Genomic DNA, 25,264 nt, shown 5'->3' with positions numbered 1-25,264 from the left:
CTGTCTGCTCGTGCCAAGCTACCAAGGGGGTGAGCAGGGGTTATCTTGGCGTGTGACTCCCTTTCCCTGACTAGAATGGTGGTTTCTGCCTGGCTTTGGCGTAAGCCTTAGCCAACCAGAAATACCAGTTCTAACACCAACATATCCATCTCTCAAATTACTTTCATATTTCACTATACTAATTCACCACTAATCCTTTATGGGTTCTGTTTTAGCGTGCTACTCGTCGCAAAAATGCTTTGTTTCCTCGTCAGGGGTAGTAAGCACTATATAAATGCAATTACAATACAATACAATATTTTGCTGTCCTAATTTAAATTTCCAACATGTATAATTTAAGTCTGAGGCCGCCTCTGTTATTTTCAGCCAGGCCAAATGGCTATTAGGTTTTAACATATGTTGGGGGCCTCCAATAAATAAGTGACTGCTATTACCCAAAAAATGTTGTGTTTCAAACAGGATAATATTTACTTGGTAACTGTTGACCGCAGTAGGGCATGCGTGTTCTGGTCTGTTGTTGACTATTATTTGCACATTTCTATTGGATTTAAAACTCCAGAACCAACATCCCCAACAACTGAAGTGTAACACCACTCTTTTTCTGAAATGTCTACTACTTTCCGGAATTTTATTCATGCGTATCTAAGGATTAAGCGTTCACCTATGACATGCATGTGGTACTTCAAAGCTCATTTATTAGGTTTTGCCTGGATGAAGGCTGCGCTCTGCGCAGCTTTTCGGCGCAGGCGAAATCTTGTGTTACAACAGAGTGGGCTTGGGATTACGCCCTCTGTTCCATTGGAACAGAGATCTGTCCATCATGGCCGCACCAGATTTGTGGGCGTTCCCGAGATTTTTTCCCTCTCCGCCTCTGCGATGTCGTCATCGCGGCCGTGGGCGGGGTTTATTTTTTTGTGCGTCCATGTTTGTGTTCGTCATTCCGCGGCCGCCCGCTGCCCTAAGAAGTCCAGGTGAGTGCCTTCCTTGCCCCCTCCCGCTGTCCGTTCCTTTCCCGCCCCCCTCCCGCTGTCCGTTCCTTTCACGCCCCCCCTCCCGCTGTCCGTTCCTTTCCCGCCCCCCCTCCCGCTGTCCGTGTGCTCGTAGGGGCTTGTTCTCACTATCTTCAATCCTCTTTGTTGTACCAACCCACGCGACATTGAGGACTGTGTGTTGAGGAGGGGTAAGGGGGACGATACACAACCTTTCCGGAAAGAGTATCAGTAGTTTCAGCTAGAGTGTAGTTCCCTCCCTGTGCCTTTTACACAGGGAGCGCACTACGAGCAGGCGTACTACCACAAGAGGAACACACAATTGCGCTAGGCCTGGCCTAAGTTGGAAGCACCAAGTTGAGTCCAGGCCTTCGCGTCATTCTGCAGGCCGGGAAGTACACAACATAAAGCGAATTTGAGACTCCATGTGGGCGGATAGGGTGTCTCGCAGAGGCCCTGCAGAACACGGGGCATGCTTCCTGCAGATATCATGCAGTAGCCAGCCTGCGATCCTGTGTGGGGGAGGGGAGCGCACAAAACAGATGCCAGTGGGGGATGGAAGCACATCAGCCAGGGGGTAGACACCAAGCCATACCACTATCCTAGAGTATTCCTGAAGACGTGGATATACAATGCATGTGGAAGGCCTCACCCCCGGATGGCCCTGGCAGTGCTATTATACACAGCAGAGGACAGGCTTTTTACAGTGGCTATTGCTTGCTGAAAATGCTCTATTGTGGCCATATCGACCGCTCTGCGTATTCGTTGACCTCTATTTTATCAGTTTGAGATTAACGTGTTGGCATCTCATCAACCGCATTGTTATACGATAGTCGTTATATTTTATTATCAACATGGATATTTGAGCAGACTGCACAGTTGTTACCAGAAAACGTCACACAGTTACTGCCCTGGCATTGTTCCAGTTACAATTGACAGCTTTGCCCCCCCCCTGTCGAAAATTTACAGTGAGATGCTTTTAAGTACAATGTATTCAACTGTTCATATTATTGTACACAATGTTGTCTTGCCCATTCTTACGTGGATTGATTTCAATACCTATTGGATGAATATTTCAGTTAGCGTTTTTTCTTGCACACAAAAGTCAATCTTGTGCTCTGTCACGCGGTAAGACTTATTTTGCATATGCTTGCTAGTAATATCTGTTTTGTCGGGAGTGAGTTGCTTTCGCGCATCTGCGAGGTCTACTAAGTCGTTCCTCGATGATCGCTGTTTGCCAGACTTTCTTAGTGTGAATTTACTCATTTTTGCAAATTAAATGCAAAGCTGTTGTCAGCCTACATGGCTCGTGGGTGCACTTGTCCGTGGTTTATAACTTTTGCTATCTTGCCTCATTAGTAGGATTGCCAGATTGCTTTCTTAAACAAATATTCCATTGCTATAATGTGGTCACTCAAACTCTAGAGCTTGTTATTCAGCCTAAAAGTACTTGTCTTTTCTTCAACATGGCTTTAACACGGGTGACTGGGTCAAAGTGAGATCTAGGAGAATCGAAAGGGCTCTCTCTTAAATTTAAATGCCCTTTTCACATTAATGATGTAGGAAAGTACAGTCACTTTGGAGAATGGTGAGAAGTGACATTTTAGAAACATTGCGTTGCATCAAAGAGGAGAATGCACAAGACAGAGGAATGAAGAATGTTTTGCACTTCTGAAAACTGTGGCTGAGAATGAAGTCCCGGGAATCTGTGCTTTTGTGAAAAGTCCGGGCCATCGGTCAAACTGCGGCTTCCTCTCCAAGGACAGCAGCGCGGCATTTGTAACCTTTGGCTATAAAACGGAGGAGGGATGGAAGCAGCAAACCCCCTGCACGCAGTGAAACAAACAGAGGGGAGCATTTCTTTTAACTGACTGAAAGTGTGCTCGCAGAGTTAGGAAAAAAAAATAGAAATGGTTTCACCTGCGAATAGAATAACAAAATAAGGTAGAATAGCATCGATATCAGAACTACTCAATCTAAATAACAGACTAACGTGTACACAGCTAAAATTAATTTCATACTTCCCTAGACTGGTTCACCACTAAACTAGGGAGTGCTAGAGAGTGCAGAGTGACTAGGGAGTGCTAGGGACTGCAGAGTGACTGCAGAGTGACTGCTAGGGAGTGCAGAGTGACTGCAGAATGCTAGGGAGTGCAAAGTGACTGCCGAGATTAAGCTAATGGCAATGTAAATGACAATGCCATTTATTTATCTGTTTTCAAAACCAACACATAAATACAAATTTTGTCATTTACAATGCCAATAGCTCTAACTTTTCCAAAGGCGAAACCATTGCATTGTAAATGCTTGTTATGCTTGTACTTGAATTAGCTGTTCTATTACCTTTGCTTCCCTCTTGCCCCTTGTTCCAATGATTTCTGTGGACTACTACTGTATCTATCTGGTTGTACATTGTTAGGTAGCTAATGCTTTCTTAGCAGAAGAGCGCAACGTAAAGCTGTTAAATACAAAAAAAGTATTTCTTCTATTTCTGTTGCACTTTCAATTTACTAGAACCACATTTCTAACAATATGTCAATGAAAGCTTTTGACTGGAAATAAACTCTATTTCCAGGCTCTTTTTTTCTAATTTCCCGATGGGTAATAACCTGTTTGGTCATAAGAGTTCTATTCTAAGCCTCCAGTAGGGTGCATGCATTGGCTGAGATTAATACAGTGCAACAAATGATAGTGTTGTTTTTCTCGCATGAGTGCTCTGTAGCACTAAAGTATCCGTTCTCCCATCCGGCCGTGAAATTGCTACTGTACGGCGTATTTTGTTTCACAGAAAACTTTAACAATGTTTTTCTCTTTTCCTCTTGCCATTTCTTTCTCGGATATTTCTTTCTCTTGCTCATTTGATTTCCCTCTCACTCATTCTTATTCTTTTCTCTCGTTACTTCTTTCACCTGTTTTTCTGTTTCTTTCGTCTGCTGTCTTCTCTGTCCCCCATAAAATGTGTTAAGCCACTCAAGCCCACCTAAATCTAGAATCACTTTCCTATTTCACTTGACTACATTGGAATATGTTTTTTCTATTTACGTTGTTGAGAAATGTGCGTAGAGCAATTTAAAGGGTGCCGTAAAAGCAGTTGTTCTTTCCATGTTTAATTTGTGAATTTGATTTTTGTTAATGGTCAATGTTTTATGGTGTTACTACTATTTCGACAGTCAGTGGTATGTTAAGCTGGGCTACCTAGCACCATTTTGAAATGTGTTGCAAAATTATTATTGCTTTTAACTCTCTTTAATTCGTTATTTTTATATTTAAAAGTGTATGGATGATGCTTTTGTTAGGTGTTTCTTCAGTTTCATTTAACTGCTTGCACTGTGAATCAAACGGCAAAGAGGCAAGTCTGTTGTGGCGTACAGTGCGTGTGAATTATTCCAGCTATGTATTTAAATGTGTGTGTGTTGTCAAGGGTGCTTTGAATATGAAGTGGTAGTTCAGGTGCACGGGCCAGAGAGAAGCCTCAGGGAGGATAACCTGTCCTGTGATTATGCCCGAACTTCACAACACAACCGGATCTGTTCACAGCTCCTTGGCTGAGCCTATGGCCTAACCCTGGATAAATAGGGGCAAGATGTGCTTATCAAGCAGGAAGCAGAATTAAAAACTTGAGTCATACCAAACCATCGCCTGCAATGCAAATAGGGTGCATTACCCTTGTCTCATACACTCATTTTATTGGGTGTGCAAGGCTCGGGCAAGGACAGTACACCCAAATACACTGAATGCAGTGTTCAGTGAAGGCACAAACCCACGCCTGCACTGGCAAAAAGCACATTGGTGAAAAGGGCACCAACTCTTTGAAGCCGCCATTCCACCTTTCACTGTGTAGGCACAACCTGGCTTGCAATATAAAGGGGTCAGAGGTCCTCCTTCAGGTAAGTGTACTGAGTGACTTCTTTGTAGAGGGATGGTTGGGCATAACTGTGCACTTCCTCGAAGCAGTACACAAACAGTGCGAATCCTGACAGACTATTTGCCTCCGTACCCATGTCTGTAATAGGGTACGGATGCAGAATTTTTCCTCGATTGCACGGAGCCACACCTCCGTACAAATGAGGGATTGCCCTCTCATGATAGCACCGGCACAAAATGTGCACCAGCAGGATCCATATAATAGAAGTGACCACACAAGCATCAGTGCTCTCTTCCATAATGCCAAAGAGCCCCTGGAGAACAAGAAGCTGGTGCAAATGCCCATTGCACCCCAGGCCGCTTGCTGACTGGAATGCTGCCTCAGGTGTCCAAAAGGTATTTTGGACAAGGAATCAATCCATTAGTAATTAGAATAAAATATTGTTGGAGAGAAAGCAATTAAGGTTAAAAAATACAATTTGAAAATATGAAGAATAGGGCCTTAGAAGAAATGTTTCTTTGTAGGATCCTTTTGATCAAAGGAGGGCCTGTCTAGTGTCCAATAACTTTTCAAGTTGATGTGCTCAATGGATGCTCGTGATGAGGAAGTATCGGTAAAGATAAATGGTGCATGAATTAGCGCACTGCTGGAAGACCAATCTGGATTTGAGGATTGTAAAATGAGAGGCAGTTACTCTCAGAGGGTTCTGCTTTAGGATATTGGATATTGGATATTGGATGGGTATTTATAGAGCGCGAACGTTCGCTCCGAAGGGAGCATCTTGGCGCTGTAAAAACCTGGGACCAGAACAGAGGAAGGGCGGTGGAGGGTTAGATGGCTGCTTTAGTCCAGTCGTCAGAAAGATTAAAAATCCACGTTTTAAGGTGCTTCCTAAATGGTTTCTCATGAGTCTGAAGTCTAAGATGCCTTGGCATACTGTTCCAGGCTCTAATAGCCAGGGTGCTGAGAGTTTTTCCGCCTTTGGACTTCAGGTTGAATTTGGGGGGGGTCATGAGGTTTTCTTGAGCGGATCTGAGAATGCGACCCGGGATGTAATGAGGGAAGCGTTTCGACAGGTAGACTGGGCCGGATTTGTGGAAGGCTCGGAAGGCTACAACGAGAATTTTGAAGAGTATTCTCTTGTGCAAGGGGAGCCAATGAAGGAATCTGAGGGCAGCGGAAATAGAGGATTTGCGTGGGAGTTTTAAGACAAGACGCGCAGCAGTGTGCAGGACACTTTGCAGTTTCAGTCGGGTGGATTTCTTGGTCCCTGCCAAGAGGCCATTGCAGTAGTCCACTCGAGAGAGAATGAGGGCTACCGCAATGGTCTTTCTGGAATCGAGCGGGAGAAAGTCAAAGAACTTTCTCATGGATTTTATAATGCCAAAGCATTTACCTGCTACAGTTGTGGCATGGGAATCGAAAGAAAGATCGGAATCGAAGATGACTCCGAGGTTTCTGGCCGATGAAACTGTCTGGGGTGGGGCAGCAGAGTTATCAGGCCACCACAGAGCGGGACAGAAGGATGCGTTCTTTCCAATGGGCAGGATCTCGGTTTTGCTGGAGTTACAGTGAAGATGGTTGGTGTCCATCCATTGAAAGACCGCTGTGAGGCAGCATTTAAGGTTAAGTTCGGCCGAGTTGGAATTGTCGTCGAGAGGGATGACAAGCTGAGTATCGTCGGCATAAGACGTGACAATTATGCCGAACGATTCTATGAGTGAGAGCAGGGGGATGAGATATATGTTGAATAGAAGGGGACTTAGAATGGAGCCCTGGGGGACTCCACACGAGATCTTTTTTTCTTTGGAATGGAAAGGGCCCAGTGAGATGGTTTGAGACCTGTCACTGAGAAAGGAACTGATCCAGGCTAGGGCTGAGTTGGTGATGCCAATGTCCATAAGTCTGTTGAGCAGTATGGAGTGGGAAATAGTGTCGAATGCCGCCGTGAGGTCAAGAAGGATCAGGATGGCCTTCTTCCTCTGATCTTGAAGGTTTTTAATGGTGTCGGTCAGCTCGATCAGGGCGGTCTCGGTAGAATGTCTAGACCGGAAACCGGATTGCTGGGGGTGTAGTAGGTTGTGGGCATCGAGGAAGGACTTGAGCTCTTTATGGACTAATTGTTCCGTGATTTTGCCCAGTGCAGGTAGCAGGGTGATGGGACGAAGGTTAGTTAGATCAGAGGGGGGTTTGTTTGCCTTTTTCATCAGAGGTTTAACCACACCTTTTTTCCAGGCGAGCGGGACAGAGCCAGACTTTAGGGAGAGGTTAATTATTTTGTTAATGATGGGGTTTATTTCATCAATGATGGTGTGGAGGATCTTGGGGGGACAAGGGTCAGAGGGAGAGCCCGATTTGCATGAGAGGATCGCTTCTCTGGTTTGAGTTAGGGTTACCGGAGAGAAATGATTGAGGCAGTTTGTAGTCGGGCGAGATTTGTCTAGCTCCGAAAATGAGAACACCGGAGGGGAGGGGGGGAAGTTGATGTGGATAGAACTAATTTTTTCCTCAAAATAGTCGGAGATCTTATCGCACAGCTCTTGGGACGGGGGGATCTCTGGTTGGAGGGCTTTTGGTTTAGTAAAAGACTTTACTATGGAGAAGAGGATTTGTTGTTTTTGACTGGCATCATTAATGGCGTTTACATAGTAGGTTCTTTTTGCTGATTTTATAGTTGAGAGATAGTTTTTTCTCTGGAGAATATAGTTGCTACGGTCGTCATTATCGTATGATCTACGCCATTTGCGTTCTGCTTTCCTGCAGAGGAGGTGAGCGGCGGTAAGGTCAGGCGTGTACCAAGGGGCTTTGATTTTCGTTTTTTAAGGGTGTTATCTTTTTTATTAGGTGGACATCGTTCAGAGATATCTTGAGAAAGCCAGTTGTTAAAGGAGACTGCATCTTTATCGATGTTGCCAGAGGAAGGGGGGGCGTTAGAAGGGGAAAAGGGATGAGTGATAAGACTTGCCTGCACAGTTTTCCAATTTATGGAGTGAGTGTGTTGGCGAATTGGTTTTTTACAGTTGGATGGGAGAACATTGAGAATATGGAAAGGGATCAGGCTGTGATCCGACCATATTTGGGGAATGGGTGGTGAGGTGGAGATGGCTGGGAAATTAGAACAGACACCGTCCAGGGTATGACCAAGGGAATGTGTGGGCAGCTTGACGCTTTGTTGTAGGTCAAAGATATCCAATGTCTGCAACAGGTTACTGGTGGAGGGGTCAACCGGTATTTCCAGATGCAGGTTAAAATCGCCCAAGAGGGTGAAATGAGGGTACCGGAGTAGGAAGTGTCCAAGTGCGTCATTGAGGGAGCCGAGGAATTTCGCCGCATTTCCAGGAGGGCGGTAGATCAGACCACCTGAAAAAGAGAGGGTTTGGCTAAGTTTGATGGAGAAACCTAGTCCCTCGGCATCAGTGAGGGGGTCGAGACAGAAGGTGTGGCAGCTGAAGGAGGGAGGGAGGGAGGGAGGGAGGGAGTTTAAGAGTCTCACACCCAGACATAGCTTGGGGATCCAGTAAGTGTCTCTTTTCCTATATTTACTACACATCAGCACCAGTTTCTGGCTGGCTTTCCATCACTCCCTGTCATGCCATAGGATGGCCAACTCTCCAGTATTTGAGTGCAGTTTCCGTATGCTGTGCAGGCACTATGCAGAAGAGGGAGAGTCTTGATCTGACTTCCAGTTTATTTGCCCATCCTCACAGCTATTTACTTTTGAAGTCTGCATGAGATGAGTACCAGACCAGCATCATCAGTCATATATTGCCAGTGCAGAGGAGAGCAAGGGCACATTCCTCTCTTGAAATTTAGGGAAACGTTCGGTCACAATTCTAGTACCTTCTTTAGCAAGCCAGAGATAAGACAGTGGCTCCTAGTCCTTCAAGGTGTGCACAAGCACTGGGGATGAGAGTGGTCCGAACTGGTTGTACATCGTGTGGGCCATTGTACGCAGGACACATCATGTGCCAATTCTGACAAAATGACTCTCAACCTGTTTGTGTCCATTTTTCTGTCAACACTTTTAGTCTGTGTTTTTCACAACCTTTTGGACAGTCTATATTTTCACATTATACATTGAGGGGCAGCCACTCCAGTGAGTGTCATTCTAAAGTTATCCCACCCCCCGCATTGCAGTGTTTATGTAGTCTACTTTAAGTGCTGCCCAGTCCTCTTTTTTCTCTCCACCTCACCTCCTTCTGCCAGGAGCCACTTGGCAGGCCATAAGTACTGTTGCTCTTTTAAACCCCTACCCCAACCCCACCCATGGCACTTTATTTATTGAAAGCTTACATCTTTCAAGTGCCCTTATATTAGTATGCTCCCAGAGAGAGGTTTATCGCTGTAAATCCCTCTCACGCCGAGTCCCTCATCTCTTTCTGAGAATTTGTCAGGAGAGTTCCTTGACTTAGCTGAGATGGAGCTGTAGCTGCTATTTCTCAGTGCACTTGTCCGAGTGGAGGGGTGGGGGCACCACTCTAGGAGTGTTCTACAGACAATCACACGATAATTGGGTGCGAGCAATTACACCAGTCAATGGGGACGCCACATAGGGTATCAAAATTAGAGGTGACTGACCTACTGAAAGATCAGCCAGATGTCTGGCTATGACCAAGCTGGCAGTCTTCTGGGAGCCTCAATCCCAAAAGAACCAAGCTTTTATGTAGCTTCTGCCTGCCACGACGCTCTAGAGCGCACATCACAATGTGAAACAAGAAAACCAATGATCAATCTCGGCTTCCTTGCTCACAAATTGTATGAACCTAGCCAAATAGTTTATTTCACCAAGCTTCCTTTTTCTTCATCACCACATGTGAGTGCCCATTCAGAGTTCAGGATGTGTGCTGTTCGAAAACCACTTGTGTCTGATTTATAGACCCCAATGTTGCTCCATGTATAATAATTAGGGCTCCTAGTTTTATGGTATTTATTTTTTGGACATTTCCGTCAGTATTTATCCACATTTATTTTTTGCTGATTTTATCTTTATTTATCCATATTAATTTAGGGTTTTGTGAAAAAATGAGGTTGAAATTAGTATGTTTCCACGTTTATTTAACCAATAAATATGCACTCGTGCTTAAATGCCTGCCAGCTTTCAATGCTGTGAACACCCGCAGAAGATAAACCAATGCACTTATATACACATATGTACATTTCAGTATCAACTTTGTGCATATCCACTGCTGTAAAAGCCTATTTTCTAAAATCCCTCCCTTTTTTTAACCCCCTTACCTATAAACACAGCTTTTGGCCTGGCAGTCATGGCAGACAGTATTTAAAATTACTCAAAAAGCAAACCAATTTGCTCTTTTTTCACAAATGGCCTTGAATTCAGGGGAGGGGAGGGGTGAGCAGGAATATTTATAAGTTTGTCTAAAAACTATCACTTTCTTTTAATACCCCTGAATGCAGTGATATAATCTGATGTAGTAAGGTGAAACTCTTAAGCCTGTTAATTAAACAGCCTTCATTGACTTTTGAAGAAGCTTCAGCATATTTTTATATGATGTTTGTTGCACGATTTACTTGCTAAAGATTCCCAGGGCTCGGCTCTTGAACGGGCTCTTAGAGACAAGCCAGAATCGTAGCTCAGCTCTGCTCTCCCTCTCAATTTGTTGGTTTACCCACCTTAGTACAGTGTGCACAACTCACAGAGTATGAGCTTGTTGGAGCCCACAGTAGAAATGTAAGAATAGTTACCCCAAATTCTTGAATTGTGTGACTCTGCATGTGTATGGCTGTTGATAGATTGAGGGGTGGACAGAGCAGATGGGACGTTGGTATATTTGCACCTGTCTCGCCCTGCCCCCATTTTTCCACGTTTTTGCTTACCCTCCCCTCTTTGTTTCCCCTCAGTATCCCTCCCCTCTTTTGTCATTTGGGGGTCCTTTGGAGGGTATCTCACTATGGGTGTATGCTTCTGCTGCTGTCGGTTTCTTATTAGCTGGTTGGATGGATTTCTTTTCTGTCATTAATTTGTTCCTGTGAAATGAGGTCGTGGTTTGGCTAGTTCTAAACAGATATGGTCTGGAGGATGTCTAGTTATATGTCAGGCCTGATGAGGTCAGTGTGACAGGTCCTCAACCCCAATTGTGGAAGATTTCTTCAAATTGTTCATTTTGAATAGGGGCGCTGTCAGGCTGAGATGTACTACTGTGTTTATTACACCAACATATGTACTGTCCTGTCCTGGCGTGATATACCACTGTTAATAAACAAGCACAGCACACAAGATGAGCTTTGATGCTACTGTGTTTAATTTTATAAGACATGGTCTGACTGTACTCCACCAGGATAACCCCCCCCCCCCCGCACAAAAGAGCCAGGCCATGGTGTGTATGGAGGTAGGGGGTGATCCTCTAGAGCATTTTGGCATTTTCCCCCCAAATTGTTTGGGAGATAAGGCTGCATAGTTGTATATTTCCTTGTGTTTGCCTAAGTTGGCAGGGTATGCCCCGGGGGGGGGGGGGGGGGGGGGGTCCCTTGCTCACTTTGCCACTGGATTGCATCTAGCCTGGCTGATGAGGGGTGTTACCCCGAAACCGGTCCGAGAATGCTTGTTTCCGGTCCAGTAAAGACCTGGCTAAGCAGTTCGGGCTGGACTGTTCCCAGAAGAAACAGGGTTAAGACTGATTTGCATGTAGCTGGATCTGAACTGGGGTGGCAAAGTGAGCTAAAGAACGATGATTGGTTTAACCCAGATATGTGACTGGGGATGAGTGGCTGAAACGTTTCAGCTCTCTGTCCATCATCTCCTCGTGTTTGCTTTATTTCCACTTCTTCATAGCCATGCTCTGCAGTGTTTTGGCCGCAATGACTGCTTTACGTAATGGGCTTGTTGTTAGAGTGAAGGAGTTAGGTCCTTAGCAAGTGGAGAGGCTGGACCTTAGCTATAGTGGTTGAGAAAAGAAAGTGCCTCCCACTTATATTTCAAAAAGCTCTTACTTATGAGCAACACATCCACTCGGATTAGATATGTTCGGTATGTTTATTTATACCATGAATTCAACCATCAATTCAGGAAATTCTGTACATTTCATGTCAGACAAAGAACACCAAATAATTAACTCAAATTTTGAAACATACAAAAAGAAAAAATCACAAGTACATCTACTGTACACAACAAAGCATGACATTAATTTTAGAAAAATTCACAAAAAGTCAAAAAATGAGAACTTCTTTTTACAGTAATAAACAAAGTCACAAATGAAAGGGGATATCACGATACATCAATTCATCAATTGTTGCACAACACTCGTTTTTCTAGGGTCGTGTTTGTTATATGTAATGGATGCCTGTTATTTCTATCCCCTTTCTTGCCGACGCGTTTCGAACTTCGTACATCAGTTACGAGTTCTCTTCAGGGCCTTGTTATTACTATATGCCTGTGTGTAGAAAGGAAACGCTATTTAAAATCCAATCTTGGGTCTCATCTCCTAAGATCACTTAGGATCTACTGCAATATGTAAAAAAAGGACGATTTACCTGGACAGTGGCCGGGTTTAACATATGTCTTGTTCTGGGTCATTGAAATTTCAGTCTGGAAAACGTTAAAAAACCAGTTTTAGAGTCAAATTCCAGTGTTCACCCTGCAATCACATCGCGTAGACGTTACAAAACATACCTTTAAAATGGTTTTTGGTACGGCGGGGCATCTCCCTAAGGCTCGGGGAAGCTTCAGTCACCTGGGGGAGGGGCGAGGACGGAGTCAGTACAAACAGAGTGAATCTATACAGAAGCCAAAGCAAGTGGTTGTGGGGCTTCTCTTACCTCGTAAGGTGCCCCCTGGGCTTCGGGAGTGTTTCACTTTGGGCCTTAGTGGATCGGTGGATTTTCCGTCACTGATCAACCGTGCCGCGTAATGACTCACAATTATTCTCCGGTCACATAAGCTATTGGAAAAAGGGAGGATTGGTTTTACATATTGTTCCCTCTACAAAGCAGGATTATGCAGACTGTTCTTGATCACAAAAGAGCTAGATGGTTGAATTCATGGTATAAATAAACATACCGAACATATCTAATCCGAGTGGATGTGTTGCTCATAAGTAAGAGCTTTTTGAAATATAAGTGGGAGGCACTTTCTTTTCTCAACCACGTAATGGGCTTAGCACAGAATTGAGGGCCTGTGTTCTTTCCACTGGAGCAGCTGATCTTTGCTTCTGTCACCCCTGACTGTGAAAACTAAGCTTGTGTTCCTAGGCCCAAACTGTGATAGTCTAGTGTCTGGAGCATCAGCTGAGTGTCGGAAAAATGTGTTTATTTTTCCTACCTTTGCATAACCCAGGGAGAGAATGTTACTTTATATTGCATGGTCCTTGCGCAGGGCAGCACATAGAACATGTCTGTTCACTGACTTTAGCAAGATGCAGAACGGTTGATAGTGTGGGTGGAAGCAACTAATATACCCCTCCTTGGTGCTCTAGGGCCAGGGCGCAAGATATGAGATTGTTGTGTTCCATGTTTCTTCTGCCCGGCCCTTAAGCAAGGCCAGAAAGGTTTCAAATAGATCTCCATAGCTTAAAAGCTTAAAGAAAATGTTAAATTAACTTAAATGAGCAGTGTCTCTCCCACGTTGTCTCTCCTTCGCTCCTCAACCAGAAAGCACCCAGGCTCCCCTAAGCCAATCACAATGCTGCAAAGTAGCGATGTGATTGGTTCCCCTATACCAATCACAACACGGCACTGTAGAGTTGTGATTGGTCTGAGTGCCTTGGTTCTGCGCCCAAATAGGGAATGGGAGCCTGGGCATGTTCTCCACTCAGGCTATAATGCAGCCTGGATGAAGAATATGCAAAATGTGCAAGACTGTTTGGCCAAGTCAAATCGTCATGCGCACTTTAGAGTGCAACAACCACTCCTCTTCCCTGACTTCACGGGAGCCAAGCCCTGCCCCGCCCTAACCTGCTGGATACTAACAATAAAAAATTATAATAACTTCTGTTAATATAATTTTCTTTTTTCTTTTACACTGCTCCCAGAGCAGTAAGAGCCACCACTGCTGAGGTTTAAAATACGGTAATATTTTACAACTTTAAGTAGTTCATTTGACAATATAACAATATCTATAATAAAACCAAGCTATTCAAAAGGCTGGTGTAATAGAAAAGGAGCAGCCTGGAATAAAGCAGAAATCTGAAAACAATAATGCACTTTATTTCATGCAGTTGTATTCCCTGACGACACTGGAGGAAGTAATAATACTGCATATCACCACTGGGTGAATAAACCACAGTTTATTCCTCCAAGCTGACCTTTCCTGAAATTGAAAATATTTTTTTTTTACCAGCTGAGGACATGTTACATTACACAAGGACTCCAACATGTTTGGGGGCACAGGGAGATTAATTGATTTGCCCAGAATCTTAGGGTGTCGGGCAGATGCAGTCTAGAACCCGGTACCCCAGTCCCAGAGTTGGCAGCCCTGACCGTTATGCCACATTCTCTCCCAAGATCTTGTTAAGATTGAAACTAAAGTTACTTTGGAAATTCTGGATAAGTACAGAAATAGGGAATGTATTTGTCTCAAGCATTTCGCATATTAACCTTTACGTAAAACCGTCATCACTGAGAAGCCGCAATGAGCCGTAACGTGCAATACACACATTTTTAATATTCAAAATAAAAGCAATAAAAAACAATGCCATTTGAAAACAGCATGCATAAATACTTTGCAAAACCTTTAGATATGCTGCATTTTTATTACAAAGCTTGATACCTTCAAAGGCTGGAATCTCTTTAAAGGTGAACTCAACTCTCGTTCACGCTGCTTGCGGGCTGGTTATTAGCTTTGTGGGACGAGATAGCATACAGGGGTAGTAGGCCTTGAAGCCAGAACAGGAGCACTCACCATGAGGGAGAGACTCTCAAAATGCACTGCACATGCGACGGAGTCCCCTAAGCAGGGATTTTGCTGATTTGCTCTTCTGACAAGATTCTACTCACTGCTGATTGAATGTTAGGAAGGGCTGGGGAGGTGACGGTGAGTCCATTTGACACATCATTTTGCCCTCTCTTGATGCACAATTACAGTGACCCTGATTACTAATAAGAAACAGAAAAAACAGATTTCCCCAAATTTTGATTTATATTTTACATTTGAAAAACGTGGAAAACTATATTTGTTGGGGAACAGCCTTTACAACGCGGGTATTACCACGCGCTACCATTACAACGCTCCTATTACAACACAAGTCGTTACAACGACTTGCGCTGGAGGGCGCTGTTAGATAGGGAATAGTGTAATTTTCTATTCCAACACCTTCCCTACTGTAACGTTCCTTTCACTATTATGCTCAGAGTATTTGCGCTATGAAATGTTTTTCATTTTTGAAGCACTGTAAATTGAAGTAATCCATGAATTTTCACTGGAAATGTTCTGTGTTTCAAGAGTAGCTCCAGTTTTTTAAATTCCACTCTCTAAGTAACCTCCCATCGGCTGGAGGCAGCATAAGTAGTCGGGGTTGTGTGAATGATAGGGCAGTGGTGTTCTACTGCTATCGTTGTAAGAGTAAGACTAAGGTGTGTGTTCACCATACTGGCCAACTCAGTATTATTTTTCTCTGATGTGGTTTCAAATAGTTTCTATCATCATTGTCTAACCACAGGTACAGGTTCCAAAAACGATTGTTATTGCATCTGCATGGTTTACTGTAAGAAGTATTTTTATACATTTTTTCAGATGAAAAACGTATTGAACTTATTTTGTGTATTTCTCTTTTTTTTCTTGCTTGTGACAGCTGGCCGCTGGCGAAGTCTCTTTTCTACACCGGTTTCCTTGGCTTTTCCCTATAGTCCTGTTGCAAGACTCACTCCATATTGTAATGGCTTAAACACTCCAAGCATCCTAAAAAATCCCACTAAAGCAATACTAACGCCAGAAAAAGCAGGTAATGCATAACATTTCTTCTTGCTAAGCATGCAACTAATTAATCTCCATGTTATCGTGTTCAATGTACCTCTAAACCATTATACGTAACACTTTGGAACACTCTGGTGCATGCTAGCCTTTGATTTTGTTGTATGCCACACAATGCTATCTCTAGACTGCTTGCCTCCATAGCTGTTTCCCTTCTGATAGTCTTGCACGAATGGTGCGGGGTCAGCCATGGGCACTGGAAACAGTGAGCGGAGTGGAGGAAGCATGGCCTGGAGCACTGGGCTCCCCACATCCTGCTCCAACTCAGACACTGAGATTGATAGGGGCTGGACTCTCCACTCACCTCCTAAGGACAGCACTGCACAGTAATCCTCAGCCTTCTATAACCGCCATCTCCTAGATAGGACTCTCATGCCAAGATCTGATGATTGCACTGTCATCATCACTCAGGCAAGTTTGCACCAGTTCCCTACACACCAAATGTACATTCTTTAACTATATGGGTCTTTGACTGAGCCGGGCCCGCCTCACCTTCTGAGCAACATTAGCGAGAACTCTTGAGGCATAAATCATGTCTTAGGGCCTCATTAGGATGGCGGTGAATCCGCATCCTCCTGGCCGGCGGAAGCCACCGCCGGCCCAGAGGATGCAGATTCAACGCCGCGGCCAAAATTACACCCACCGCCAGATTAGGATGGTGGTGGGATTGCGGTGGGACCGCGGCGGACGGCAGGTCCGTCCGCCGCTGATCCGCGGGGTGTGGAGGGCCATTTGGTGGCGGTGTCTGCAAGACACCGTCAGCCAAATTAGGATGTGCATCGTCACATGCTTTTCCACGGCGGCTTTTCCGCTGTGGAAAAGCATGTGGTCTTTGGTGTTTGGGGGCCCGTTGCGGTCCCCCAGGGTGTCGGGGGTGCACATGGGGGGTACCTATGGTACCCCCCAGCATTTACATGCACAAAGCGGCAGGCACCGCGCCGTGCCTGCCGCTTTGTGTATGTAAATGTTAAACATGCATTTTTAACCTTGCGTCGGCTGCTGCTTCAAGCAGCACCCGCCGCAAGGTTAAAGATACAGGATGTGACCGCCAGGGTGGCGGTCACATCCTAATTGCAACGGAGGGACCGCCGCTGCCCCTGCGGACGGTCCCTCAACCTATGGGGCGTGGCGGACGGACGCAGGTCCGTCCGCCATCCTAATGAGGCCCTAAGTTCGTCAAGGTGATGGCCATCTTACTGCTCCATTAAAAAAATAACCAAGGTAGCTGTGAGAAAGCAGCCTAATAAATAGAATGTCCATCTGAAATATCATGGGAACAAGAGAGAATATATTTGTTGTGGTTCTATCTACCCTTACATTGTTCTCGATTGAATTGCATGTTGTATAGCTCTTTTGTGATCAAGAACAGTCTGCATAATCCTGCAAAAAGCTTGGAGTACAATTAGAAAATCTAGAGCACTATTCAAAAAGCTTCTCCCTCTTAATGGAGTCACAAACACTTTTCACGCCCCCTCCTTCCTTCCTTCCTCCAGCCTGCAGAATACAAAAGAAGTATTGGGTAATCCACAACATTAAATCAATGTTTTCGTTCTCCCTCTCCCCTTATTCCTATAGGTTTCTATAGTGCGCAAACTCTTGACACAGTACCTGGCACAGAAGTCAACTTTAATTTAATTTATAGCTCATTCTGCATGGACAACGTAAGAGATGAGCACAGATACAAACTACAATGCTCCATGCCAAAAGCTTCTTTATCCAAACTGACCAACCTATATTTTTAAACATGGAAGAAAAACATGACAAAATTCCACAATTGAAGCATACCCAGAAAGTCTCAATGCTGACATCGATACACGCCTGAAAACTAATATCACAATGACTGACCTCCTCTTCATCATCACCAGCTCCGAAACTTGACTTGAGGAATTCCAGCCTCAACCTGGCATGAACAACCTGTTAGAAATTTGCTCTGGCCATAAATTGAGAACTACCACCTCACTTGGCGGCCTCCAGAAACTTACTATCATCACATATAGCAACAGTGCTATCAGGGTGACTAGAACCCGTGCGCCTTTGAAGTGGTATTCCAAAGCCTTAAAAAGCAAAAATTAGAGAACAATTAGGACCCACAGGCGTTTTCATCACCATAGGCAATCTTCCACAGCTCACTTACCACCACCAAGGCCAATGCTCGGCTCTGGCCTGATGACATTGAGTGATACGCCTGCCTGCTGCTCACCTCAGGGTCCAAATTGCTTAGCTTCAAAAATACTCTTGACTTTGACACACCCAAAACACAGAGCCCTAGTCTTAAAATTTGACATAAATAACACCTGATCAGCCCGAGGCGTTTCCATGGGAGTAGGATAGCACTGGCTCAACAATCTCAAATGCCATTGTGAGGGGCTGGCTCAGTGTATGATGCGCACTTATGTAAGTGGACACCTAGCACTGATCCAGACCACCCTTATGGTGATTTTAGTGGTCTTAGATAACCTTAGAAATCTCTCTAAGTGGTAGCTGTGGAGAGCAGCCTTGAGGCTTAGTCCAGAAGGAATGTAAAGCATCTTGTTTTACCAGACATAATCTTTTAGGTATAGATTAAATAAAAAAGGACCACACAGTGTATTTATAAAAATATGTATTTATTATGAGACACTCACTAACATGTACAGATATCTCCTAGCCGTAGATATAAACAATGCACACACTACTTAGTAATAAAAACAGGTAAGTAGCAGAGAATACATAGTGGTCCCCAGGGGAAGACCAAACCATATACCAAAATAGAGATATGCGCACCACAATGCGAGTCAAGACAATGTTCAGAGGACTTAGAAGTGCTGGGGACCCAAGGAATCACCCAAAGTGAGTATCTAGGAGCCCCACTGAGGTTGTGTGCAGTGTGGGAACACAACGGCGTTCTCCGTACAAATCAACTTGTAAGTCATTGTTGCAATTTTAAAGAAGGACCCTTCCCAGTGGACCCTGAAGAAACCCAGTGGGAGACAGAAGGTTGGAGAGCCACCCCACCCGTGGATACCTTAGTAACCAGGATACCTGTCCCAGGAGAGCCAGGTGCATAGGTGTGAAGTGGCATCGGAAACTGCAGTCAAACCCAATGGAGGACTTCAGGAATATGCCGCTTCTGGAGAAGGAGAAAGTGACCGGTGAAACCCAAAGGTGGATTCAAGTTGAGAAATATGTGAAAGAAGAGGGGGAAAAGTCTATGCCACTTGGAGGTTACCAGGAGGCACGGAAGATGAATGCCTATCAATATTGGGTTCTGTAGAAGAGTTTACAGTGCCCTTGCAGCTGCAGTTGTGAGGACCAGGTTACACAGTGGAAGACCAGGAGCCATTTACGAGCTGTCCCACATCGGATGTCGAGAGTTGAGTGGTCGGTGCCCGTCGGGAGCACCAACAAGCCTTGGCAATTGTAAACAACTTGGAAAACGAAGAAGGGTACAGTGTCGGGACCAGCAAGGTCCAGGAGACTCACCACAAGTTGGGGGAGTCATGGCAGTCCATAAGCAATCAAGGGAGCCCATAGAATTCAAAGGTGACTCTCAATAGGACCCTAAGGCCAGAGGCACTGGAGTCGCAAGAGGACCTTGAGCAGCTCACCAAAAGAAGCAGCCCCACAATGCAAGTGATGCAGTGAGGATAAAGAGCTTAGTCACTGGAAATGCTTGAGGTTGGGGCTAATTGGAGCCCAAAGATCTTGGTGGAAGGAAGCCAACAAGCCTTTGCAGCGGCAAGTTGACACATTGCACAGGATTCAGTTCCTGCGGCTTCGACAAGAGATACTGGCCTCAAACTTGGTGAGAGGGCTGGGCAGACCTTGGGGGATGTGACAGGATACCTATTGTTCTGCCTTTCCCTACTCAAGCTTGGCACAGCACAAGGAGGGCAAAATCGTGCATCTGGTCGGCAGCAGCCATGTTGTGCTGCTGTGTCTAGAAGACTGGTACCAGGAGCACTGAGGGCCTTTACAGTGCTTGGAATCATAGCTCCCACACCGTTTACGGTGTGTGGGGGGGGGGTATGATTCCAACATGTTTGATACTAAACATGAAGCATTTTTTATAGCCAGTTTCGAGATGGTCATCGTGCAATGATGCGGTGCCCCTCCATATTTAATATAGAGGGGATGTCTTACTTTCAATCCGGGAGAATGGACTCAAAAGGGGTCCTATTCATGCAGAGGCACCCTCACACTTTTCTTTTTTTTTTACGGAGTTTTATATAGCTCGAATTTGACCCGAATTGGGTATCAGAGCACCTTACATAGCACCAGTTGTGTTACATGAGGACGCGTTAATTTTTTTGTTAGGCACAGGTAGATTAAGTAATTGCCCAGAATCACAGGAAATTCAGTGTCATTGCCTAGACTCTAACCCAGTTCCTCAGATTTGAGGATGACTGCCCTAGCCGTTAGGCCAACTCCTTTCCCCACTGAGCACCCTGACTTCAGGATTGAAAAGGCCTGCTGTAGGGGTGACTTATAGGTGACTCTAGATATGGAGAACCTATATCTGTCGTATGTGGTGTTGACACCAGCTTACACAGGTTGCAATTGCAGGCCTGTATTGACAGTTTGAATGGTCTCCCATAGGTGGTATAATACATGCTTCAGCCTATGGGGACCTCTGGGGTATCTATGCCCTGGTACCTTGGTACCATATTCCAGGGACTTATAAGGGTACCCCAGTATCCAATCTGGGATGTTCCTAAATACTTGCCATAACAATTTAAGGGAGAAAACAGAAAGACTGGGGTCCTCATTAGCAGGATCCCAGTCGGACTAGTCAGAAACAGCATAGCACCAGGCAGAAAATGGGAGTAACCATAAAGGCAGATCCTACTTTTCTACAGCCATGTTCCCATCCTATCCTATGGTTGTATCATCATTCCCAGCAGCTATTTTATTCTTGCAGTGATTTATGCCTCCAGGATGCATTCCAGTTTTCTGACACATGTTCTTTGAATGTATTTTTTCCCTTCAAATTAATGCCAACACAAAACTTGCAGTAATGGGGGATTTCAATTTAGAAAATGATTGCCCAGATGCCGATCCTTCTTCAGACCTCCTCTAGAACATGCAAGCCCGCTGATTTAATCAAATAGAGCATGGTCCAATACAGTTAGCAGAACCCACACTAGATCCAATTATTTTATATAACCTAGAAACCCCCAACATCACAATCAACCACAAATATGGTTTGACTTTGTCGTCTTTTGCCTCACTAACTAAACCTACAAACCAACCACCTAACACAGAAGCAGCCCACCGCAATTCTCACTAAACATTTAAGAAAAAGTAGCACAGAAGTGTGGACTGATCCAATATCATTATCAAAATCATCCAACCTATTCAAACACCCCAGTGCTCTGCCTGACTATCAATCCCTCTTACTAGCATTGGTGCCAGTCTCTCTAATTCTAGCCAATTTTAGAAACTCTGGGATCGAATCAAGTCTACCAACTAAGGGTATTCCAAAGTATTCACAGAGCTCAAATGTGCAACCTAAACGTTTAAAGAAAATGGCATACGTCCAAGTCTGAAAAAGACAAAAACTTCTTCAAGTGTTCCCATCATGGCTACCACAATGCAATCGAGCGAGGCAAGCAAGCATACTGTGCCATATACATCTATGAAACTTCCATCCAAACCAAGAGAATCTATACCATCTACCTAGAACTAACTAGCTTTGAATATTAAAAAGCAACACAAGCACATCACATCAATACTCTGAATACCTTTTTTTTCTCAAATACAAAATTGCCAAAATCTGCCATTCCACCAGCAGTGCGCTGGTTTTGTTGATATTATCACGTTACATCTCCCCTCCAGTGAATTTTACTTCACTGCATTTCAACCCTGCAAACCTAAAAAGGTAATTAACTTGGCCCTCGAAAACAAAGACTTCCAACACATCCTTGACTCCTTGTGGCTCTCATGCCACCGACATGCGGGGAAAGCTCTATCCTGGATAAGGAAACTGATTTGATTCTTCTTGCCTTGTCTGCAGCATTTGACTCAGTTGTACACCAAAAAGTCCTGGAGGGGCTCAAAATGTGGACAGTGGTTTCTGCACTAGGTCAAAACATTCTTCACTGGCTGCAGCCTACCAGGTAAAAATCAGTTCAATAAACTACTCGCCCACTGCCTTAACCAAGGATCTTTTTTTCTTATGAGTTCCCTTTAAAATCTTTGGGCCAGATTCACAGAACTTACTTAAGACTAAATCTTAAACTTACTACTTTTGGTATTCATAGAAGTCATTTAGTAGTAGTAAAGTTAGGATTTTGTCTTAAGTCTGTCTTAAGTCTGTCTTAAATCTGTCTTAAGTCTGTCTTAAGTCTGTGCTAAGTTTGTCTTAAGTCTGTCTTATGTCTGTCTTAAGTCTGTCCTAAGTTTGTCTTAAGTTTGTCCTAAGTCTGTCTTAAGTCTGTCTTAAGTCTCTCTTAAGTCTGTCTTAATTCTGTCTTAAGTCTGTCTTAAGTCTGTCTTAAGTCAAACTTAAGACAAAATCCTAAACTTACTACTTTTGCTATTCACAGAAGGAATTTAGTAGTAGTAAAGTTGGTATTTTGTCTTAAGTCTGTCTTAAGTCTGTCTTACGAAGTCCTAAGTTTGTCTTAAGTCTATCTTAAGTCTGTCTTAAATCTATCTTAAGTCTGTCTTAAGTCTGTGCTAAGCTTGTCTTAAGACTGTCTTAAGTCTGTCTTAAGTCAAACTTAAGACAAAATCCTAACTTTACTACTACTAAATGCCCTCTGTGAATACCAAAGTAGTAAGTCTAGGATTTTGTCTTAAGTTAGTTATGTGAATCGGGCCCTTCATTCTTACCTTGGCAGACCTTCTTGAGCAGCATTAGGTAAATATCCAAATATTATGTGAATGAAACTCCAGTCCGCCATTGTCTTGAAAATTAACCAGAAAATCCCACAGCATTAATCTCAATGGTCAAAAATGGTCATTCACTTTAACGTGTTTGAAAGATTTAATGATGAGGTTTAAAAAAAATTGGTGGTTGTATCAAAGGAACATATAGGTAAATATAATATGGGTGTCACACTTTTTTTCTATAGCTAATTGGCCAGTAAAATAAGATTTCTGAAAATCGATGCTTGGGAAATGCATAGTAATGTTTTTTGGATGATTGTTTTAAAGAAATGTAAAAATGTGTATTTTTAAAGCACTGCTAGCTGGGTCATTTGTCCGAATGAATATATAAAAGCTTAGTATGGTTATACACATAAATGTACACACAGCTGATCACTGCTAAGCCGCAATGATGCATACATGTTTTTACACATAACTGTGAATGTGCTCAAAAACAAAAATGAATTAGTAGAGTACATATGACAAATCATCAGTTTCAACATAAAATCGACCAGTACTCTTAAACCAGCCAACAATTTAAACACAGTGCAGAGGTTATAACCACTGTCACCTTCTATGTTGTGAACCTCTTGCAAATTATATTGTTTAAATGTGGCTCTTTAAGACGTTAAAATATATATAAATATTGTTGAAATGATTATGAAAAAATCTGTGAATAAATGCATGGGCCAAGATAAGTAATTTACTAGACCCTGATTTTCAAATCTTGAAAGTTGAATACATGCAGCTAGACCCTTGCTATTTACAAATTTTAATGAGGGCCAACCTTGTTGTGGATATAAGAGTCCAAACCCATATACATGCTTTTGAGAGCAGATACCCTATCTACGAGAGAATAAACACTGTTAAATAAGGTCCACTAAAGGAATTTCAAAAAAATACATTTAATAGGGCTTACCCAGAATGTTAGCCCTATAAAGATGCCAGAAAGGTAAACACTTTCATTTTCAGTAGATCATATACAGGAATTGATATCCGCTCATTACGTTGAGCACAACAGCCAAATAACAGAATGAGACAGATAAATGGACAAAATTAAAGAAAAACATTTTATGCAGGGAGCTTCACAGTTTCTTTTTACTGGAACAATTGAAAGTTGGAACTAATTCTTGGGGTCTAAAAGTGAATAATACGCCTGTTATATGTATTGAAGTTCCTGAGTATAAAAAAGGCTTAAGTTATATAAGTACTAAGTGCAGCAGAGATTTGATGGTCCACTCTATCAAAACATCTCAAAGTATTTGCAAGAAGCAAGCGACGAGTCTTGACTTCTTGAACAAGTCATTAAAGATAGTCAAACAGCAATGGAAATAAAAACACTACTTGAAAACATTGAAAAGAATATTAATACATTTGAGGATAATACCATAAATTTTAAAAACAATAAATTTGAAAAAGACAAAAAACCCATTTAACATAGAGACAGTGTATCTGTATTTAAAAAAAGATTTCTACACAATACCAGATTCATGAAGAGTGTTGTATGATTATCAAGGGAGATAAAAAACCAGGTTCCTCATTTTTTTAGAAACTTCATCATCAGACTCCACAGGAGAATCTGAACCAGGAGAAGGATCCGTAAATCAGAATACCCAGAGACAGAGATTTTTTTTAGCCAGAGGCCAACAAAAAAACAGGGGGTTATACAAGAACCAACCATGGGAAATGCACACGAGATGCCAATTCTGCAAAAATCGACAAAATATTATGTTGTAAATTTATGACCTAAAGTCTTTTCTGAAGGCGAAGAATCGGTCCTTGAACTGGGGCTGAATTTTGTACCTTCTGAACATACTGATTTGGTCAGACTAAAGATGACATCGTTGGACTTTTTCAGAAAAATTAGATTTCAAGCATTGTTCATGAACAAGGAATAACCCTAAAGCTTATGACAAAGGTCAACTCTCTGTACAACTCCAAATGCTATTCTAAAAGAGGTCATTGCTTCTGAGCAAACAGTGCTTTCAGCCCTTAATCAACAGGAAAGGAAGAAAGATGTCTGCAAAAACCAGATATTAAAAGGTCAAGCAAAAGCCATTCCAGATCTCAAAAATCATAGTTCAGTCGTGACAAAGCAAGCTGACAAGGGAGGAACAGTATTCCTTTGGGCAAAAGATCAATATCTAAATGAAGGCAAAAGTCACATTTATAGCAAAAACCTCTACCATCATATTGTGAATGATCCAACAAACAAAATACAAAATGAAATAGCAAACGTCCTACAAAAAATATTCGATGATAACGCCCTGGGTCCTAAAGAATTGGAATATTTGAAGAAAATCAATCCTAGGATCCCAGTAATCTATTTTTTCCCCAAAATTCATAAAGATGACAACATCCTTCTGGTCGACCCATCATATCTGGCTGTGACTTAATCCAAAAGCCTATTTCACAATACGTAGACATATTTTTGAAGCCATTCCTTAATGAAGTCCCTTCCACCTTAGAGAGACAAAGGATTTCATCAACAAAGTAGAAGGACACCCCTTAATTTCACACAAACAGTGGTTGGTCACATTTAATGTTGTCTCACTGTATACCCATATTCCTCAAGAACAAGACGACATTGAATACTACTTAGAAACAAGGCTATGACCCTATTGAGTCCCTACACAA

At 43.2% G+C, this 25,264-nt stretch overlaps 1 protein-coding gene across 2 annotated transcripts in view; it reads left to right on the top strand.

Annotated features, from left to right (window-relative positions):
- Nucleotides 1–25,264, top strand: part of SLAIN1 (SLAIN family member 1) — a 181,130-nt gene that overhangs the window by 109,960 nt on the left and 45,906 nt on the right. Inside the window, exon 3 of one of the 2 annotated variants that reach the window (XM_086934825.1) lies at nt 15,597–15,746. The exons of the other annotated variant lie outside the window; for it this stretch is intronic. Coding sequence (XP_086790951.1) covers nt 15,597–15,746 — 150 coding nt within the window. The remainder of the gene's footprint in view (nt 1–15,596; nt 15,747–25,264) is intronic. 2 annotated transcript variants of the gene reach the window in all.

The sequence above is a fragment of the Lissotriton vulgaris genome, chromosome 8 (genome assembly GCF_964263255.1).
Source record: "Lissotriton vulgaris chromosome 8, aLisVul1.2, whole genome shotgun sequence".
NCBI lineage: Eukaryota > Metazoa > Chordata > Amphibia > Caudata > Salamandridae > Lissotriton > Lissotriton vulgaris.
Note: the sequence above shows the minus strand (reverse complement) of the source record. Positions and strands in the feature narration are given on the sequence as shown.